Below are 22,167 nucleotides of genomic sequence, written 5' to 3'. Positions count from 1 at the left end.
GCAATGCATAAAAACATCAAATAATTTGTACAGTAGTTAAGACAAGTTGATAAAAAAAATTCAAAATATAATTAAATGAACAGAAAAATATATGTTGCTGCTTTGTGAATATAATATGAACAGCTTAAGTGTCATGAATATGTAAATAAAATTGACAAATTAGAGGAGAGATTTAAACTGTACATAACATCAAGGCAGATTATGATATAATACGATAGAAGGAAAGTGTTAAATATCACATTGGTTTTAAACAAAGAGCAGAGTTAATAAATCACATGTAATTTTAGCACAATTTAGTGTAACAGGCTTGAATTTGTAAATTTGTTTAACAAGTGGTATCCAGGTGGAGGCAAAGTAGGGGAGATTAGTCAAGAGGTAGAATTTTTCTCAGGGGAAATAACTGGCAATAACGATATGAAATTTTCATAAAAATAAAAGATTGTTTCTATAAATATTTAGGAGTAATTTCTTTTTAGTTAAGAAATGTTTTTAAACATTTAGATTGTATTTATTTCACCATTATATTTTTATACAACAAAAAAAAAATTAGGCCTAGAAAATTAAATAACTATTTCAACCACATCAATTGAATAAAATGTAATATAGAAGCTCAATATTGAAAGCTTGAAATATTGCACTTGCCATCTATTTAGTATGACACATTCAAACTGACAAAGAGAACCCATTAAAATAGGGGAGTATTTCTCAGATTTATCATAAACATCTGCAGTACCCTCACAGCTGAAAAAGATAACTACGGGGACAATATATTTTCAAAATGCAAACTTCTAAGCAGAAATATATTTATACACTAACCATAACCTCGCTACATCAAATTGTAAGTCCATATACCTTATAAACACACTTTATTTGGCTTCTAAATACATGCGTATTGCAAACATGTACATTAACAAGATAAATGGCCTGTGACCAAGTTTTACAAATAAAAATGCTTAAACTAATTAAAAGTAATTAATAGAAAACACAACAGAGCTTGTTTGCTTACCAAGAAATAAATTAATTATTCAACCCCCCCCCCCCCTTCTCAAAAGCAGGAATATTAATTTTTATTACTCTTGCTTAGTGTAAAGTTGGTCTACAAATTCTTCTCATTTTACCTGTGTCAAAATATGTTTGAAATAGACCTTACATCATAAATTTATAAAAATATCAAATTTTGACAGTAAAAATCTAATCAAGTATAATCTACATTAACAGCATTAAGCAATGCATGTCAACTTTATACAAAAGCCAATCAATGGAATTATATGAAACATTTTCATTTGACTAAATAATGTGTGTGAAGTAGGCATGCTCATTGAACAGCATGTATAATTAACTATTTGTAATCCTTAGCGCAAAGCCACTCTGCTATCAGATCTACCTTAACCTACATGATTAAAAATTGTTGCGGTATAATTTAAAGTGCTTCTTTTTAATGGAACATAACTATTTTTATGTTTATATTTTTTAAATAAAAAAGGAATCTATTTTTAAAATTTAGATAATTTTATAATTAGGTTTTTTTGAAAGCACAAAAATGATACAGATTATTAATGGGAACAATAAAATAATGTCTAATAATGCAAAACAATATTGGTAAAAATAAGTTTTAGATAACTATCACAATAGACCTTAAATGCTGTATTTATTCCACTGTTTTGTTCCTTCAATTTCCTTATCAGTTATGGTTTTCTAAACTTTTTGGTCAATGATTTTATTATGAAATGCAGAGACTGAGCTACACACTGGTAGAAATGCTGAATATGCTTAAGCAGCTGAAGTTTTAGGTGATGGTGTTTTCCTTACATTCAAGTCTACATCATCTTCTTCCAATTCATTTCTTCTTGCCATCTAATTAATGAGAAAGAAAGTTATTTTATAGGTTTTTAAAAGAATGCATTTAAATTTTCAAAAGCAATAGCAAATTTAGCAGTCAAATATTATTTGGATTTTAAAAATAAACAATTTATAAATGGAAGAATAGCTGATCAAAATCTAGTTAAATAGCTATATTTTCAAATAAAATTAATTTAAATAGTAAAAAATCTTCATTCTGTAAGTCTACTCCAATCTATAAGAAACCAACAAAACAAAAGGGAAATTCTCTTTATAGCTTAGTCTAATCATGATCTGTATTCATAATTTTTAACTTTGTAGTTTTTAATTCTATCCAGCAATTTGGTTATTTATTTTTATTTTATTAATTAATTTTGAAAAAATGTATTTTATTTGTACTTAAAGCTATTTAAGAAATGTTACACCGAAAAAGTTACAAAACAGAAATTACCATCAGCAGTGTATCTGTATCTGCTAGAGCCTGTTTCGCCAGATATCTTTCTCTCTTGATCTTCAGCTCAAGAGTCTCTGGAATGTCTGGGACTAGTATGTCAATCATCTTACAGATGCCGAATACAACATGCTGCATGGGATTTATTAAACCAGTGGTTAAGACACAATTATTTCATAGATAACAGTTTTAGTGAATGCAAACCATCGTAGTAAAAATCTTTAGAAATTCAATGTATAACAAGTAATAGGTGTAATACATACACCCTTTATGACATCTTTATTTAAGATACAATGGTCTATATCATTAATAAATGTTAAAACTTAAAGAAATGAAGGATAAAAAACATTTAACAAAAAAATTGTTTAAAATACTATTAGTGGAAATTTTCTTTTCATTTGATATAAAGCAGGTGAAAGAAAAAAAATTTCTCAATTTTTTAGTTGCATGAACCGAATACATTTATTATATAACAAACCATATTTAAACTAGCAAAGTTTCTTCAAATCTACAGGTTTCATAACTAATTCTTGTAGTAGGCCTACAATGACAATTAAAAGAAAAAAAAATCTGATCAGTGATATAATTCACAGAGCATTACCTCAAATACAATGACAAAAGCAAGTCTGACTGCCAATAGTTTCCAATAAAACATGGTATGGTTCCCATCAGGTTCTCTATAGTCACGATATCTGAAACATTAAAAATAGAACATATGTCTTACTTATTATAACATTCAACATAGTAGGTTTATTATACTGATGAAACTATTCAACAGTATATTTGTCATATTGATGAAACCATTCAAGAATTTGTCATATTGATGAAACCGTTCAACATAGATAATTAGTAATATGGGTGAAAAAATTTAACATAGTAAATTTGTCTAACTAAAATCCTAATAATTCAATTCAACATAGATAATATAATTACTGATGAAACCATTCAACATTATACATTTGCTATAACATGACATTTAACATAAATTTATCACATTGATAAAACTATTCAACATAGACAAATAGTATTGTTAATGAAACTATTCAACATAGTAAATTCATCTTACTAAATATGCAAGTAATTTAAAAAAATGTCACTAAAATTTATCATTTTTACTGTGTAAACACCCACCTGCATGGTTCTCTAAGGGTATTGTTAGGAGCCTCGGCTAACGTGAAATTTGTATACCCATCCAAACTCCACTGGTACTGGTACTGATACATCAGCCGAGGCAGAAACTCAGAGGTAAAGGCTATGAGGAAGGCCTGAAAATTTTGATGGGCATTGTAAAAAAAATCATGCCATCTACTAAACATGAGCATGTATGCATTAAAAGGTGGATAATATAAAATTTTTCCTTAAATTCAAATACAAAAATGAATTAACATTATACACCCTCTCCCACACCAACTAATTTATATTCAATTTTAATCATGACTAAAACATCACCTCCCTTAATGTGAACCTAATTTATATTCAGTCATAATCATGATTATAGTCTCCTAGATACAAAGTTTAAAAATCTTTAATCCTATTTATGATTACACCCTCCTAGATTCCACATTAATTTATATTCATTCCATATTAATTTATATTAATTCCATATAAATTTATACTCATTCCATATTAATGTATATTCATTCCATATTAATTTATATTCATTCCATTTTAATTTATATTCATTCCTATTTATGATTACACCCTTCCTACTCCACATTAATTTATATCCATTCCAATTTATGATTACATTCTCCCATACTCCATATTAATTTATATTGATTTCATATTAATTTATATTCATTCCTATTTATGATTACACCCCCAGACTCCACATTAATTTATATTCATTCCTATTTATGATTACACCCTTCTTAACTTCACATGAACTTATATTCACTGCTAGTTCAGATGACAAGCTCAGCACTGGCTTACATTGCTGATGACTGCAAGCTGAGCTAATGTCTCAAGGATGGTGAACCACACGCCAATGTCCTGGGCCCTCTCCGCCACTGGCCTCCGGGTCTCACACACAAACTTGTGGGCGTCAAGCCTGATCTCCACCCAATTGTTTAAAAGTGCAAACAAGGGAGCCAAGGGGAAGGCAGCCACAAAAATGGTGATAAAACCAAACTGGAGAACTGTAAATATAAAAACACAACCAGTGAAAATGTATGAAACAAAATTTTTAAATTTAGAACTCTTCAAATACTTGCTTGAATGTTTTGAATACTTTGCTATGATAATCTCAAGCAATTGATTATTCCAACACATAGGCCTACATGGTGTGCAGCTCTCTTATATCATATTAAATATAATGTGATATAAGTTTTAGATTATTAGATTACAAAGGTTCAATTACAGTAAAAAATAAATGTAATAACATTAGTCAATTAGGTTATCAATAGATGCTAAATTCACTGATTTTGGAAGAATTAATTTTAGTGGCATAAAAATTCACTATTAGTAAGATATAATGTTATTTAATCCTGTACCATAAGTAAATTTACAAACTTCTTTTTGTTAATGGTCATTTTAGGAGCTGTCAATCACTGTAATGAAAAGCTATCCCATTTAAATATTTAAACACAAGTGATACAGATTAAATTTGTCCAGTAGTTCATCAGCTACATTAAACTGGAACTTTTTCTCAGGCTTGAAGCACCAGCTCCATCTCACTAAGATGGCTGTATGGTACTGAAGTGTCATTTTTGTCATGATCATAACTTTTTATTTTTAACTTACTCATTTCTAAGTATTCCTGAAACAGACCCTCATTTTCTATCAACTCGTAGTCATCCTCCCATCTTGACCTTTGGACTTTCTTGTCAAACCGTGTGTTGAGCCGATGCCAAAATCCTTTTAGTTTCCTAAATAAAAATTTTAAAATAAGAATACAACAGGAAAATGTTTTTCTATTCATTCATAATAATATTTAACATAGGCCTACATTTTACTAATGATCATATATCTCAAAATATTAATGTTTTACTAGTGCCTCATGTTGTGCATTAAACTGACATTTACAGCTAAAAATTTGTAGAAAAAAATGTGAAAAAAAAAAAGTGGCGACCCTACTTACGGCAATATAATTTCTTGAGCATTGTTTATAATCTGTTTACCAATCATAATAACTCCCAGTTGTTGGGCAAGTTCAACCAAGCAGCCACCATTGTTACACTAAAACATATTTTAATTTCCATAAATAAATATTTTAGGATCTAAAATAAAAAGTTATTTTAAAAAATAAATAATTGAAAGCAAATATCCTAAAAATAAATCCAAAAATAAGAAAATATTTCCAGATTACATTATTAGTTCTATGAATTTATATGTAGATTGAGTGGCCTAGCAGCAGAGAGCTGGACTGCTAACCTGTAAGTCTCAAGTTTGAATCCGGATTCAAGTCAGTAGATTATCCCTGGGTCCATCCAACGCAACTCTGGTAGGTACCTAAGTAAATGCGCCTGGGCATAGTGCTGACCATACTATCCCTTCATATGTGGAGGTCACAGAAACAAGTGAACTCTACTTCACTTTCCCCATAGACCGTCAGGTTTGAAAGGGATTTTTACTGACTACTACTTACTATATTTAGAATGTGAGATAATATGAGTTGAAAAATATTGTTTTTATATGGTTACCTCTTCACTCCTAAGTCCAAAGAACCTGTTATAGTTTCCTGGATAACCAACAAATCTGGGATAAAAATAAGTAAATAAAGTTCTTTTTTATATAAGGCTCCAACACTCTTGGGATTTAGACTATTTATGAAACTAACTACTTCTAGGCCCTGAAGAGTTTTTTTGAAATTGCAGCAACAAATTCATTACATAACAGAGTAGAGAAATATGAATTTAAAAAAAAAGATTTCTGTAAAATTTCAAGACTACTAAAAATATTGCAGTGCAAGAAATTCATAAAAATATGAATTATTCTCAAAGGAATTGTAGCTTCTGTATTGCATTACTTACTTCCCTTTGAAAAATGCAACATAAATAATGGATGAGTAAAAGTTGACAAATTGAAAGATGAACACTTTAAACGTCAGCTGGTCCTCAAATTCTGTCTGTGTACGATGCATCTCTGGAATAAAATATATCAGGTACTAAAATACACCCTTTTACTTTTATACTGAGGTAATGAAATCACAGAACTTTAATATAAACCAAGAGGAAACTAAAGTTTTAAATTTAAGTTATCATTGAAAAAAAAAATCTATATGCATCTGAGAGGTCTTAATATTTGCTAGTTAAAATTAGAAAAATGAAAATTTTGATGTTAGATTTATCAACTTCACATTAACCTTTCTAATATTAACTAAAATAATCCTAAAATAAGGTTCATTTATATTTACTATATTAACATTAACTTCCTAATACTAACTAAAAAATATCCTTAAATTTTATTATATTTTTTTCAATGCTCTAAACAAGTCTGGTCAATTGATATTTCAACAGCTTACCCCATTGGGTAAGTTTATAGGCTAGCTTCTCATAGACTTTCCCTAGGGTCATGATGATGATGAGATTGACAACAGCAGCTGTCATGCTGGCTATGGTTGAGGCCCGAGCTCGGAGATTTTCGTTTTCAAACAATGGAATGCTGATGAGGACTCTGTACATGATGACAGCTATGATGAAGATGAGGACTAGACACATCTGCAAAAAAAGTTAGCATTTAGTTATCATTCTTTAGGATTTTTATCATTCTATAAAAGTGTTACACTTTTATCGCAAAAATATTATCTTAAAATATTCAAATAATGGTAAAGTGCTAATTTTTTAATGGACCTAATAAGACAAGAGTGATACATTTTATTATTGATTTAAAAAGGTATCTGTTAAATTTTATAATTCAGTTTATTTGGCAAAGATTTCACAGCTATTCCTACATTTAAAAAAAATCTAGACAATAACGGTTAAAATTTATTTTTAATATCATTCCTTGAACATTATTAAATGTTTTTTATATTGTCTCCATAATTTGTGATTTAATAGCTGAATAACTGAGATACTAACCATAATGACTATCGCTGCAATACCAGAGAGGATTCTGGGAAATCTTTTACTGGGATCAAAATATGGTTCATTTATGCCAGTGATGGGATTTTCCTTCAACTCTGGAGCTCTGGCAGCATAGTCTGGTCTGGGTCTCTCCTGTATTTACAAATATTTACAGTGGCGTAATTGACATTCTAAAAAATTCTAGAAAACATCAAATGATTTTTTAAAATGTTTTACCATTACAATACCAATTTGCTCCTGCAGTTACTCATCTTTTACAAAACCAATTGTGAACTAATTATTTAATATATTTTATCACTGTTTCTTACAATATTAAATAATGATGTTATCAGTGTCTAAAAACCACAATTAACTTAAAAAAAAAACATAATCAGGACACATTATTATTTCACACAGGAATGTAATTACCTCTTCCTCCTCAAAATCTAAACAATCCCAGTGATGAGCCAAACTGGCATTTTTACGTTTCCAATACTCCAAAAATGTCACAGCTTTAGCAGGAAGATAATTTAAGAACATTATTTATGGAAATCTAGAGATAGTCTAAAATAAATCTTCAACATGTTTTAGTGTTTCTGCCAAATATTTTCCTCTGAGGAGGGGGGGGGGGGAAGAGGAACTGGTGAAAGTATAGGCCTATATAATCTAAACAATATATTTTCCCTATTTATTTTGGTTCGGGGATGGGGGGGGGGGGGGGGGGGTATGTGTGGACGTGCACCAGGAGATACACTGTCCGAAGAGATACCCAAAAGAAACACTGTTTGTAAAGATATTAAAAATACTCTACTTGCAAAATATTAAAACAAAATATGTAAAATCTTAAACAAGTTCTTAAATTTCCTTTTAAAATGTAAGTTAAACAAGTTCTTAAATTTCCTATTAAAATGTAAGTTAAATAATTTAAATGATACTTGTTTGTATTGGCTTCATGAGCCAGTGCAAGAACTCACCCCAGAAAGAGACAAAAACAGCATAGAACACAGTTCCGGGGTGGTCAAACAGATAAGCAATTTTAACAAACAGGCAGACGTCACTGAGGTACCAGTATTCACAGCCGATGTCTTCATCACACACCGGACACATTTTATAATCTTTGTTACTGTCACATATTTCTTTGCTGAAAAAACAAGTTAATAAAAAGTCTAGTGACAATTTAAGCGCAATTTCCTTAATTAATTTTTTGTGACCGAACGAAAGGATATTTTTGAAAACTTTCTTCGCCAATATTGTTCTAAATTATGGCAGGAATTGATTGGTAAATGTTTCAAGTCGCATTTTTTCGCGTTTTTTTTGGCTTTTCCGGGAAATCCAGGAAGGAATTCCGGGAAATCCAGGAAGGAATTCCGGGAATTTTTTTGGCCCACAATCATCCTCGGAACTTGCTTAACATATTTATTTTTGGAACTAGTCCTTGATATTGCTTCGTTGAGGAGGAGATACGACTTAAAGCTGCGGACACACATCCATCCATCCATCCAGAAATAACGAATTAATAATCGCAATTGTCAGTATGGAAATTGCGCTAAAAATATGCTCCAACATTTTAGTATGAAGTACAACATTCCAATAATGAGAATGATCATCACTTGTTTTTTTTACAAGAAATAATAGAATTGTTATTGCAAATTGTTCAAAAATTAAAAAAAATGACACATTAAAGTCTGACTAATTTAATCACAGATGAATTAGATAAAAAATTGTTGTGGTAGATTAGGGGAATTTGTATTCAACACTTTTTGCTAGTAACTATTTCCTTTCCTAGATTTAATAAATATTAAATAACCTTCAGATCTGGGTAAAACTTTTAATTTTTTTAGCCAGGTAACAAAGATCAGAAAATAACAACAGCTATTGTCATGTTTTTTCTACAGATAAAAAAAAAACATGATTTTTTTACCGCGATTTTATTCGCGAAAGTACTAAAAGAGTTCTTTTTCTATACAAAATAAATAAAAACTTGACTTACGCTGGAATATTGTCATTGAATGTGATGAGGCCGTAGAGAAAGACAAGAACACCAACAATTGAAGCAGGAAGCAACCAGGCTGTGTAGAACCCTAGCAAAAAATTTTGGAAATTTTATCAGCTCTGATATACATTTCCAAATATCACATGTTAAATAGCAGTATCCATTAATTTTTACTTTCTTGAAAAAAAAAAACCTTAAAAAAAATAAAAGTCTGTTTGCATCCTGATGTGCAAATAAAATAGAGTATGAAACAGGAATGTTAATAATCATATCATTAGTACAATGCCTAGTCTCCGTTATTACATCATATATATAAGATATATATACATATATCTGTAAACAGAATATTTTTATTATTATGTAATTTATATAGATATTGTTAATTATAATCAAATATGCATCGTTAAACAAAAAAAAGGAATGTTTGATTTTTAAATAAACAAGTGTTAGTTGCATCCCATTTTAACAGTTATTTCGGCTAAGGGAGACAACTTAAATTTTGTTTTCAGATGTGAAAAACAGAGATTCAATAGTTATAAAGTAATTAATGTTTTTTTTTCTTCTTACTTTTCAGGACTATTTAAAATGCCTACTTGGAAAATAATGTGTTAAATTGTTCATTTTATGGATTTCTTAGCAAAAGTTGTGTTATAGTTTAATAGACAAACATTAGCTTTTTTACTTTCTTAAGTTATAGAGACAGGAAAGTTTGATTGGATTACGTTGCATCATCCAGTGTGGGTCATCCCCATAGTGTTTTTTCATTGGCAATACTACCAAATTAAAAAAAACTGCATGATGATACTGAGATACACAAAGATGTCTTTATTTTGCATAACACCAAAAGGAAAAAGGTACTTGGTAGGAATACACTTTTGAACCATAAAGCAGTTGAAGTAGAGTTCACCTGTTTCAGTGACCTCTGCATATAATGCAATATCTAGTTATGCCCAGCCGCCTTTTGCTAATGTCAATCAGGCATTAATCAGAGCTGGGTAGACTCAGACCAATCCCATAAACTTAGCAGAGGTTATTAACTGTTGGCTAATCAACCAGTAGGTCAGATTTTTTTTTTACCTACCAAGCCAGGCGAAGTAGATTCCAATCTTTTCACCGAAATACTCTCTGATATGGTCAAGAGGTTGGTACTTGTACCAACAGCCCCATCGAGCCCAGTACTTGTACAGGACTTGTCTTTTGTTCAGCGTCTCAGGTTTGGCATTGCGGTCATGGTTCTTGTGGGAACCCTGTGATTTAAGAGACTTATTGTATTGGCAATATTGTAGTATCATGTTAATACACTACTTTTCAAGTTGAGTGTACATCATGTTAAAATTTATATATGTATATTATATACATATATATATATATTATATATGTATGTATGTATATATATGTGTATATATATATATATATATATATATATATATATATATATATATATATATATATATATATATATATATATATATATATATATATATATATATATATATATATATATATATAGGCTTATATATATAATATATATAGATATATATAGAGAGAGAGAGAGAGAGGGAGAGAGAGAGAGAGTTATATATATATACACATATAAATTTGCTTTTTATAGACAAAATCAAAATTGTTTTTTTTCTTCAACATTTTTGTTTTAAATAGAGCAGCTATTTTATTAATCTATGCTTTAGATTAATAGTTCTATTGAAGAAGTAACAAATTCCAAAGATATAATTGCCTTATTAAAAAAAAAAACTTAAATAATATATTATGCTTTCAAAAGTACTTGAAATATGTTTTTTATTTATTCATTATAACAATAATTAATTTTAGCTATTGACAGATTGTAGGCTTGTGTTTTTAAATTAACTCGAAAAGTCAACATAATAGTGTAAAACTTCAGCAACCCTCACATCATGTAAAGGAAAGGCAGCAACTAATCCGTGTTCATCCATCAACCTCTCCACCCCAATCTCAGCTCTTTTCTTTTTGCCGTAAATTGTTGTTGAGAGAATTTCCCATAAAATTCGATGCCTGTGAATATCTTCGAAAAAAGTGTCTGGGTTCTCGCTGCCTAAAAACCTGCGAGCGGTTGGAGGAGATAATTATTTAATGCTCTGTCATAATAGAATTTTCTGGAACATTTTTCTCTTCACAAGAAAACCAGTATAATTAAAAAAAAAGTTGCATTTCTTTCTCTATAATTTTTAGTGTAATAATAAAATATAAAGTAAGCTATAATATGGTAGGCTACATTTTCAATAAAAAGTATAAATAGCTACAGTGTTTCTTCCAGACATTTTTCTCCGGGGGGGGGGGGAGCACTTGAAATTTTGGAGGGGGGGGGCGGACACTGTTAAAATAATTATTTTGTCTATATAAATTATATAAATTTCATTTCGTTCGGGGGGGGGGGGGGGGGGTGGTAGAATTTTTTCTGGGAGATGCCTGGAAGAAGCTCTGAATAGCTAACACAAAAACTGACCAAATTGTTTTACATAATGATAACTAAATATTCAACCTTGATTTAATTCTTTTTACTGTTTACCATTAAATCTTGGTTAATATTAAAAGTTCTATAAAAAAATTTTGTTTATAAAAAGCCTTCAGCTCCTTGACTAATGAAACCCCACTGATTAAGCTTTCAAATTATATTATAGAACAAATCCATACATTAGCTGACTAAAAAGTAAAAGAAAGTTTCCTCAATATAAACTTGAGGTTTTAAACACTTGAAGATTGATATTCATTTAGGATCAAACAAATAACTCTATTCCATCTAATAAAACATCAACTAATGAGTCAGAAAAATTCAGAAGCTACAAAGGACAAATTTTCAAAAACATTTGATTTTAATATAATAATAATAGAATTTTTGTTTTTATTACTCAGTCACAATACCAGCTCATATATTTCAATAAATGTTATTAAATTTCACACTTGTAGTAGACCATATTCCCTTAATTGGTTTTAGAGAACAGATATAATACAGGCCTACAAGTAAAATTTATGATAAATCAAAATCTAATTCTCCTACCTCTCTAGCTTTGAAGTTTTAAACTGACATGTATAATAATCAAGTGGCATGTTGGGAACTACTTGATCCATCATATTGGGGATGTGGAAGGTCTCTAAAAACTTGGATGACCAATTGCTTGTTGGGTTTGGGTGTGCCTTGAGTACAGAAATTAAAAGTTTTATACATTGTGTATATGATAAGTTAAAACCAAAGTGTTTGATATTTATGTGAATTCATATATATTGCTGGAATAAAAATGATGCATCAAAGAATAGAGTAAATTATGCAAATTAGGGGATGTAATAATAATGTGGAGGAAATATTCAATGATGTTGAAACATAAAATGTATAGTTTAAGTATTTGAAGACTGCATCTTTCATGTAAAGAAAGACAGGATACTTATGTTATTTAATTTTTAATTTATTATCAGTTAAAAATACCAAATGTAAAATACAGTGCAGCTTGTATCTTCATATGCTGTTACATTGCAAGATTAAAATTGAAATTTGAGTTAAGATAGTTCTGTAAACAGCCTTTATATAATCAGTTAACAATAAAACAAATTTAAAATGAGACATCCTAGCCTCGATCACAGCTAACTTTTGAAAAATAACTAGGTCTATCATATTTCATGCTTTATCTTATATTTAAATTAAATATGCCATAAGAGTGATAACAGCATGTCATTGTAAGATGTAAGCATAGAGTGCATTTAGATTTAAATATATATATATATATATATATATATATATATATATATATATATATATATATATATATATATATATATATATATATATAATATATTCAATATTGTCTTCTTCTGATTTAAACAAAGCTTTCTAATGGTATTGTTATAATTGCATTGTAGCATTGTCTAAAGCCTCAGACTATAGACACTAAGACAGTTTTAACAATAAACATGCTTGGTTTGGTAGTTAGGTAGTCTGTTTTTATTGTGCGGGAACTTAATACCAATCAATTCATCATTATCTGAATAATTGTTAACAGTGGCGTAGCGAGGTCGGGTGTCACCTGGTGCGGCACTTAACGGTGTCACCCCCCAGAGGCGTTGCGACCCTTCCCGGGGACAAACTTTCAAGTTTTTGGTTTGCACCCCCCCGTCTTAAACTTTCGATTTGCACCCCCCCCCTTAAGTTTTTCTCTATATATTTTGCTATTTTTTGCCTTGGTGTCACCCCCCTAAATGGTGTCACCCGGTGCGGTCCGCACCCCCCGCTACGCCCCTGATTGTTAATATTAATTGATTGGATCTATTATTACACGCACATATATTAGCCTATAAGCTTATATTATTATTAAATATATAACAATGTAGGTCTATACACTATACACACATTCACATTGTAATTAATAGTAAAAAAAAAAAGATGGAATAAAATATAAGAGTTATGAATTTGCAGTTTAGTAATATAATTAAATATATGCTATAATAGATCTACTATAGACTACAGGTAGGCTTCCGTAATTTAAATCAAGTAATTAGATCTAGATATACTATAAGACAAAAGAATAAATGTCTCAGCAGTTTCAGGGTGGGGTGATAAGCACAATGTTGAAATTTTAATAGGGTTACCAAATAGGCAAATGCCAAATAGTATAATGAATTATAGTGTGAGTTAGCTGGGAACAACATACAGATATAGCTGTGTTGCAGCACAAGTGAATTATTTAAGTCAGTGAAAACGAGGCTAATGTGAAAGTGAAACAGTTCAATTTACATTTAAATTGCATCAAGCAAGCAACGACATCTGGTGCAAGTGCTACGATCAAATAACAGAAATGGATCTAATTTTTTTTTAACTTGTTAGGAATAAGGTAAGTGTTGCCAGATTTTCGAATTTAAAAAAAATAAAATTTAAATTATTTTTTTTTTAAATTTAAAGATGCTATTCATACATGCCAACTTGTTTTGTAGATCATGAAAAAAGTGTATTATTATCGATCACATATTAAAATAATATGCAGACATAATAGTCAAACTCACTAGACAGACCATTGATGTTAAAAAAAACGATTTATTATTATTAAAAATTATTTCATTATGCCCAGATAGTTGTTTTTTGTTTACCCTTAATTAAGAATAAAATCTCAGGTCTTAGGTAATAATATTGATAAATATTCAGTTTGAATTGTAACAACAGAAACACAAAAGCAGAGCGTCAATTAATTATTTTTTTTTTACAATCTTTTTTACAATGTTTAAAAAATGCATCTATAACTAGAATGAAACATTCTAAACAAAAATGATGACATCAAAATCACGGCTAGCAAAATATAATGTTAAGCAAATAAATTCGGCGTGAAATCAATTTAAGAACTGGCAATTCATTTTTAGTAGTGGTAACTTTTAACCACATCCGTTGACAGAGTTTTTAGTTTGTCGGATTAAAAAAAAAGAAGTTGCAACTGTCGACTAAATGTGAAAACTTATAGCCTACTAAGAATCAACATTAAAATAAAATGTTATATCAGAAAGAAAGCAAATGTTTAAAAATGCAATCATAAAAAGACTTCCGAAAAAAAAAAGTTTTATATTTTCATAAAAACGTTATCTAAAAGTAATCACCTGTAATAGTTGTAAATCTACATACATAAATCTAAATTTAATTACTGAAAAACCCTGTACGCGTTTCATGTGCATTGGCATTGGCCTACAAATCATACATTATAGGAAAAAAACTTCTATTGATGTAGCAATGTTTACAACAAATTTTTAATCGCCATATCAATAAACAAAAAGAAACTATTATTAGCGTAACAGAAAAATTAATCTGTAACCAAGACAGAAAAATTCTGAAGATAAAGTTTTCCTTAGTCGAAATATAATTAGTGTTTATGAAACATCGAAAATCTAATTGAAAGAGACATTTTAATTAAGCAAAAATGAAAAGAGAAATTAGAGTTAATTAACGTCAATAAGGAAGAACTTTTAGCGCTCAGCAATTATTTTGTTTCGAAATGTTTTCTTTTCTAGGAAAGCTAATGCGTTGCTGTTTTCTAGAGAAGCTTGCTCTTAATCTAATTCATCTAATCCTGAAATTTTCACCTAGGTACCAAACAAGATTTTGTATTCTTATTTCATTCATATGTAGGCTACTTGATGCACATTTGTGCTGATAATAGATCTTACGATTGACGTTTTATTAATTGTCGTGCTAAGCAAAGCTACTTTGCTACCATAAGTAGGTCAGACAGATAAAAGCTAGGTAGCAATCAATATGGTACCAGATGAAGCGTGACAAAAATTGTCCAAAACAAAACAAATAGATTGTAGTCTCGTAGCTTTCCTGGTCAAAACAGGATGCCTGTTTGGTTTTAATACAATCCCTATAACAGGGGAAACATTAAAAGACACTCATAGAGTTAATTAAAGATAATTAGAGATACATAATATGCCATCACTTAATACTTCGGTATATACTTATTATTTTCATCAATTTTCATCAACAAGTCTAATTGTATTTCTCATTCGTCATTATTTAATCATGTGTGATTATTTTCATGCCAGCTTGGAAGAATTTAAATTTATTTGGAAAATCTGTTAGAAATATACCACGATGCATACTTTATCATGACAATACGGCTGGTGAGGTCTCAGAAAAAATAACGTGTGTTCTCAAGGAACTATTTCTACTCACAGCCAACTTCGATAGCAATTTCTGTTAACAAACAGGAAATAAACTAATTCTACAACAAATACATAGTCAACATTGATACAAACAAAATTAGAACCATAATGCATGTAAACATCAGTGTTAGTAATGGATAGGGAAGACAGCTGTTAGGGTTAAATAAAACACAAAAACATAATATGTAGGCTACACTACTATAGCTAATGGCTGACGTTAAAATATTCAAGCACGCAGACAGTTGGCATGCGATCGTTCATTCAACTTTCTACTACATTAACGATCCTCAAATTGTTCTGTGCACTGTATTGGTTATTTCCCCTTTCTATGTTCTGTGAATCGAAGATCGGCCAAGCATAACGGGCATTCTTCTTTATATATATATATATATATATATATATATATATATATATATATATATATATATATATATATATATATATATATATATATAGTCTATATATATATATATAGTCTCTCTCTCTCTCTCTATATATATATATATAGTCTATATATATATATATATATATATAGTCATAAAGCAATGGGTAGTGAGGACGACCTGTATCAAATAGATGCGAGGAGTAAATAACGAATTCGGCCCTAGGGGATAAATCCAGACAGAATATTCGAGAGATTAGGAAAATGCTGCTGTTGTAGTGAAAGTCGTACGTCTAACTGTAAAATATATAAAAAAGTATATAATGATTTTAATATGTTTTCTTTTAAGTCGCATATTAGTTGACAGCCTACCACGGCCCACAGGCCATTTTTTCTACGAACACCACATTATTCAGCAAACGATTATCAGAAAATATTTAGGATTTCTTTAGATGGATGACATTTAGTTAAAGTTAGCCAAACAATATAGCTAAGAAGCAAGGAAGCTTTCTTGTTGTATATTACACGCTGCATCATTGAAGTCGAACTAAAAAAACATAATTTGAACATCTGGATCTTCTTAAAAAGTATGGAATATTGAATGGATTAATTTCATAACACGAACTACTGTGTTAGTATTATATTTTTTTAAAAGCCTTCGTTTCATTTCAAAATCAGGAAGTCGCCAAAGACACTTTCTTTATATTGAGTACCATTACACCAAGGTTATTAAAACATATTCTTCCAATGCTAATCAAATAACAATTATTGAGACATAACTGAAACAATATATAAATAAGGTATCAATATAATTCTTTAGATTACAGTACATGGGAGCACCGTCTAAATGAGAAAATATATACAAAAATAATTAGATGAGTCATACAAATAAGTAAAAACAACTAACTACAAATATTCAAAGGGGACACGTTTTGAAGTATAACAAACTACACATAATACATAACGGAGGCATTCGTATAAAGAACTAACTAACAACACAGCCTTTAGATGGGACATCTATAACTACAAGTAATATCGTATAGTATGTAAAGGAGACATACATTTTGTTATAAAATACCAATTTGAATCAGGGGTTGGGGGGAAAGAGGTAATGAAGGAGGGGAGGGCATACACAATTGTTTATAGTATACTACATCAACAAGGTAGAAAAAAAAGAGATGCCTCACTTAATAAAGTGAAGGCCTATGTACACACAAGCACAGAGGTATGTACACAATAGCAAACACCGAGAGAAGATTACCTCACAGAAGTACACACTGTGAGGGTCAAAGGGCATGGGCTCCTGAATTTCGTCCTGCCACCATGGTCACCATGGAAACAACAACAACACAGTTCATCAATTCACCAAAGAAAGCAACAGACGCACATTACGATACAGTTTAACAATTTTAAGAATAGAATAACCAGTGCTTCTTTATTAGAAAATTTCCTAAAGAATAGCATAATCAGTGCTTCTTTATTAGAAAAATTCCTAAACTTAACGCATTTCAACTTAGTAAATTAGTAGGCCTATATAGATCTACTAAGTATTTAAATACAACTGATTTTTTTCCGCAGAAATTGTATCAGAATTTAGAAACAAAATTTAGTTTTTGCGTCTTTTATGAACAAGGTAAAAAAAAGCACTGCTTATACAAGTGTAGATTTTCAGTTTACACTCACACAGACAAAAATTACTTCTTTTAAACTATTATTACATAAAAAAATACAATCACCAACATTTTGCTCTGATAAAACTTGAGTGCAACCACACACAGATCTAACCTATATAATAATGTTTAGTCTGACTATCACTGACGATTGAGTCAAGTACAAATGGATCGTGAAATGTTTGAAATAAATACCGTATTCCCTCAAATAAAAGAGGAAAGCCATACCTTGCTATCTGGCACAACCTAGAATTATAAGTCAAATGGAGGAGTGAAGGTACAGTGAAAGTATAGTACAAAATAAAAAGAAATACGAATACAAGTAATTTACACTCCTAAAAATCCCACATGATAAATATGCTGATATATATATATATATATATATATATATATATATATATATATATATATATATATATATATATATATATATATATATATATATATATATATATATATATATATATATATATATATATATATATATATATATATTATGCTATAAAGGGTTCATCATATAGGGTTGGGTAGAACAGGTTTATGGTGATAAAACAAAAGGTAGAATTTAAAAAAAAAATACTTCTATGGAAGAAGCTTTTTAAGCCTAAATCAACACATAAAGATTGAAGTCCCATTATCTGTTTTCTAAGCTTAAAAAAGTTCATCCATTACGTCACACAATTTTAAGTTTAATCCTTGCCACAAAGAATACAAATATGAATAGCCTGTCCTCTATGTCTATGGCTCGATTTAGGGTTAGAGCAAGATGAAATTTGATCATAATGATGTTGTGTAGTAGAGCATAGAATGGTCAATTAAAAAAAAAATCAGACATAATCGGCGTAATGTTTTCGCTTAAAAAATTTCATAAAAAATAATAATAAAACGAAAATGGGGGTGGGGGGGGGGGGGGGTAAAACAACATAGTTGGTTCTAAACAAAAGACATTCGTTTAACCATTGTTTAAAAAAAAATCATTAATTGCATTTTTAATTTAAAAAAAATCTTTAGAGGGAAAAAAATCTACATTTTAAAATAAAAGGGAAATAACTTGTCACGAAAAATAAACGTTTTGAAAAAAAAAATGACGTGTGCTTTCTCCTGTGAAAATGTTCAAGAAATTTAATGCATTATATTAAAACAATTTTTGTACACAGCTATCAATACATTAGTCACACACATGCGCGTTTTTTTAAATACAAAAAATTAATTACAAAATATAAAATAAGTGTGTGAAAATGAAAGCGAGGTAATTTTCTTTAATTAAAGCTAAAAAGAGTGTGTTGTAGATTTAAAATAATAAAAACAACAACGGCGTTTCGCTCACGTCAAGTGCTTGAGAATTTAACAAGAAAAAAAAACAACAATTTTTCGTCTTTACTCTAGCGAAGAGTCATTTAAAATATTTAAAATATGTAAATGTTATTTACACCATCGAGATGGCTATATTACACTCATCGTCAATTCACCCATGTAGCGTAGATAGGATTTCGATTTAGCGTTATTAGTCCTAATCGAAAATTCAACCCTAAACTTTAAATCTTACAAAATCCCCACACACAAATAGATAGCCCTATAATATAGCTCTTTATTTAAATATACGATGTAATATAACAAATCCGATGGTATTAATTTTTATCAATAAACAATTGAAGCTGTAAACATAACTATGACACATGTCGCTGTGATTTAAAATAAAAATTAAGCATCGAGTTGTTTTAAAAACACTGTATAAATTATGATAATTAGTTTCTGGTAAACCACGCCTACCTGTAATGGCGCCCTGATGCTGAGGCTCTCGGCGTAGGCACAACAGACATCCCAGGGCGCGTGGAGCTTGATGAAGGTGATGAGTTTCTTGTCGTTCTCTACCATCTCCTGCAGGGGAGAGAGAGAAAGAGGGTTCAGTGAGAGGGTTCAGTGAGAGGCTTCTGTAAGAGGGTTCCGTGAGAGGGTTCAGTGAAAGGGTTCGGTGAGAGGGTTCAGTGAGAGGGTTCAGTGAGAGGGTTCTGTAAGATGGTTTGGTGAGAGGGTTCAACGAGAGGGTTCAGTGGAGGGTTCAGTGAGAGGGTTCAGTGAGAGGGTTCAGTGAGAGGATTCAGTGAGAGGGTTCAGTGAGAGGGCTCAGTGAGAGGGTTCAGTGAGAGGGTTCAGTGAGAGGGTTCAGTGAGAGATTTCGGTAAGAGGGTTCCGTGAGGGTTCGGTGAGAGGGTTCAGTGAGAGGGTTCAGTGGGAGGGTTCTGAGAGAGGGTTCAGTGAGAGGGTTCAGTGAGAGGGTTCGGTTGGAGGGTTCAATGAGAGGGTTCGGTGGGAGGGTTCAGTGAGAGGATTCTGTAAGATGGTTTGGTGAGAGGGTTCAACGAGAGGGTTCAGTGGAGGGTTCAGTGAGAGGGTTCAGTGAGAGGGTTCAGTGAGAGGATTCAGTGAGAGGGTTCAGTGAGAGGGCTCAGTGAGAGGGTTCAGTGAGAGGGTTCAGTGAGAGGGTTCAGTGAGAGATTTCGGTAAGAGGGTTCCGTGAGGGTTCGGTGAGAGGGTTCAGTGAGAGGGTTCAGTGGGAGGGTTCTGAGAGAGGGTTCTGAGAGAGGGTTCAGTGAGAGGGTTCAGTGGAAGGGTTCAGTTAGAGGCCCAGCAGACATCCCAGGGCGCATGGAGCTTGATGAATATGATGAGCTTCTTGTCGTTCTCAACCATCTCCTGCATGGGAGAGAGTGAAAGAGGGTTTGGTGAGAGGGTTCAGTGAGAGGGTTCAGTGAGAGGCTACAGTGAGGGGGTTCAATGAGAGGGCTCAGTGAGAGGGTTCTGTGAGAGGGATTCTGTGAGAGGGTTCAGTGAGGGGGTTCAATGAGAGGGCTCAGTGAGAGGGTTCTGAACCCTCTCAATTCTGTGAGAGGGTTCATTGAGAGGGTTCCTTGAGAGGGTTCAGTGACAGAGTTCATGGACAGACGTCAGTACCAGTTCAGTGAGAGGCTTTATTGAGAGGGTTCAGTGGGAGGGTTCAACGACAGTTCAGGGACAGTTTTCTGTGCCAGGGTTCAGTGAGAGAGCCGCTTACTCAAACAAGATGTGTAGCTACCTCACACTTAACTGTAGCTACTTTACGCGATGTGTAGTACATTACACAAGATGTGTAGCTACCATTATCGCATAGCTATTTCACAGAAAAAAAAAATTGCTAACTACCCACAAAAAGGCAATATTTTTTAAAAACCTGTTAAACAGTCACATATTTTAAGCTTAGAGAATATAATTTATTGATGTGAATCATGTCGCAATGCCGAGTTTCTAACCAGCAAACGCTCTACGCACAGCGAGCAAGCATTTATTGATTTAAATACGGTAGAAATAAATGTCCTCCCAGTGACAAACGGCGCATACTTAACTTATTGATTAAACAGAAAGCATTTCCTACGGTCTACTTATTGGATTCTTTTTTAAAGTCTTAACGATTATGTAACATTGGCAACATCACAACAAGTCGCTAGTGTTGAAGAGTATGTAGTTTTTGATAAAACTTGGGAAGTCGGGGTTTCGTTAATTGAATAGGGTCGTTTTATCTATGTAGGAAAGTCAGAGGAACGCAGATTCCAACTGTTTGGCGAGCTATCTAAGTGAATAGAGGGTTTTGTCGAAATATATTACGGCCTATAAAACTAGAGGGGGTTGACATATGTTTGAGGGTTGTTATAAGTTATAATATGGGCGGCGTGTTCGAATGGTAGAGCTCCCGATTGCTAAACCGAAAGTCTTGAATTTAGAGTTTCTTTCAGGCATCTCTTCGGGGGTGGGGGGTGGAGTTCGCCCAAAGAATATCAAATGACCCCCCCCCCCCCCACCGAATGAAATAGAATTTAAATAGAAAATATATACTTTTACCAGTGTCCGTTCCCCGGAAAAATTTAGTACGCCCCCCCCCCCCCAAATTTTTTTAAGTGCTCCCCCTCCCCTCCTGACGAAAAAAGTGAAAGAAACACTGCTTGAGCTCGGATCTTGGGCTCGACTTTCTAGGGCGGCACTGAGAACACCCAGCTCTATTGGGTACCCCACTCAGGTTAGTGAAACCATAGTGCTGACTATATTATTTTCCTGTAAGCTGTGGTAGTTGAAACAGATGAACTCTACTTCATCTGCCCCATGTGTTTAGGGGTCGTACGGGAAAAGAT

General features: G+C 31.6%; 1 protein-coding gene across 4 annotated transcripts in view; it reads right to left on the bottom strand.

Annotated features, from left to right (window-relative positions):
- Nucleotides 1–1,035: 1,035 nt before the first annotated feature.
- Nucleotides 1,036–22,167, bottom strand: part of LOC131929761 (anoctamin-7) — a 34,976-nt gene continuing 13,844 nt past the window's right edge. For 2 of the 4 annotated variants that reach the window (XM_059286119.1, XM_059286116.1), the window contains exons 4-23: nucleotides 19,778–19,885; nucleotides 18,236–18,253; nucleotides 17,599–17,652; nucleotides 12,321–12,457; nucleotides 11,197–11,365; nucleotides 10,368–10,533; nucleotides 9,284–9,374; nucleotides 8,268–8,434; nucleotides 7,723–7,805; nucleotides 7,309–7,446; nucleotides 6,753–6,948; nucleotides 6,262–6,373; nucleotides 5,932–5,986; nucleotides 5,370–5,467; nucleotides 5,033–5,157; nucleotides 4,223–4,428; nucleotides 3,422–3,555; nucleotides 2,892–2,982; nucleotides 2,291–2,422; nucleotides 1,036–1,854 (exon numbers count right to left, since the gene is read on the bottom strand). In XM_059286119.1, the coding sequence (XP_059142102.1) occupies nucleotides 1,771–1,854; nucleotides 2,291–2,422; nucleotides 2,892–2,982; nucleotides 3,422–3,555; nucleotides 4,223–4,428; nucleotides 5,033–5,157; nucleotides 5,370–5,467; nucleotides 5,932–5,986; nucleotides 6,262–6,373; nucleotides 6,753–6,948; nucleotides 7,309–7,446; nucleotides 7,723–7,805; nucleotides 8,268–8,434; nucleotides 9,284–9,374; nucleotides 10,368–10,533; nucleotides 11,197–11,365; nucleotides 12,321–12,457; nucleotides 17,599–17,652; nucleotides 18,236–18,253; nucleotides 19,778–19,885 (2,364 nt within the window). In that variant the 3' untranslated portion in view covers nucleotides 1,036–1,770. The remainder of the gene's footprint in view (nucleotides 1,855–2,290; nucleotides 2,423–2,891; nucleotides 2,983–3,421; nucleotides 3,556–4,222; nucleotides 4,429–5,032; nucleotides 5,158–5,369; nucleotides 5,468–5,931; nucleotides 5,987–6,261; nucleotides 6,374–6,752; nucleotides 6,949–7,308; nucleotides 7,447–7,722; nucleotides 7,806–8,267; nucleotides 8,435–9,283; nucleotides 9,375–10,367; nucleotides 10,534–11,196; nucleotides 11,366–12,320; nucleotides 12,458–17,598; nucleotides 17,653–18,235; nucleotides 18,254–19,777; nucleotides 19,886–22,167) is intronic. The other 2 variants (XM_059286117.1, XM_059286118.1) reach the window with 2 other exon arrangements.

The sequence above is a fragment of the Physella acuta genome, unplaced genomic scaffold (assembly GCF_028476545.2).
Source record: "Physella acuta isolate Inbredline_101_S28 unplaced genomic scaffold, ASM2847654v3 ptg001671l, whole genome shotgun sequence".
NCBI lineage: Eukaryota > Metazoa > Mollusca > Gastropoda > Physidae > Physella > Physella acuta.
Note: the sequence above shows the minus strand (reverse complement) of the source record. Positions and strands in the feature narration are given on the sequence as shown.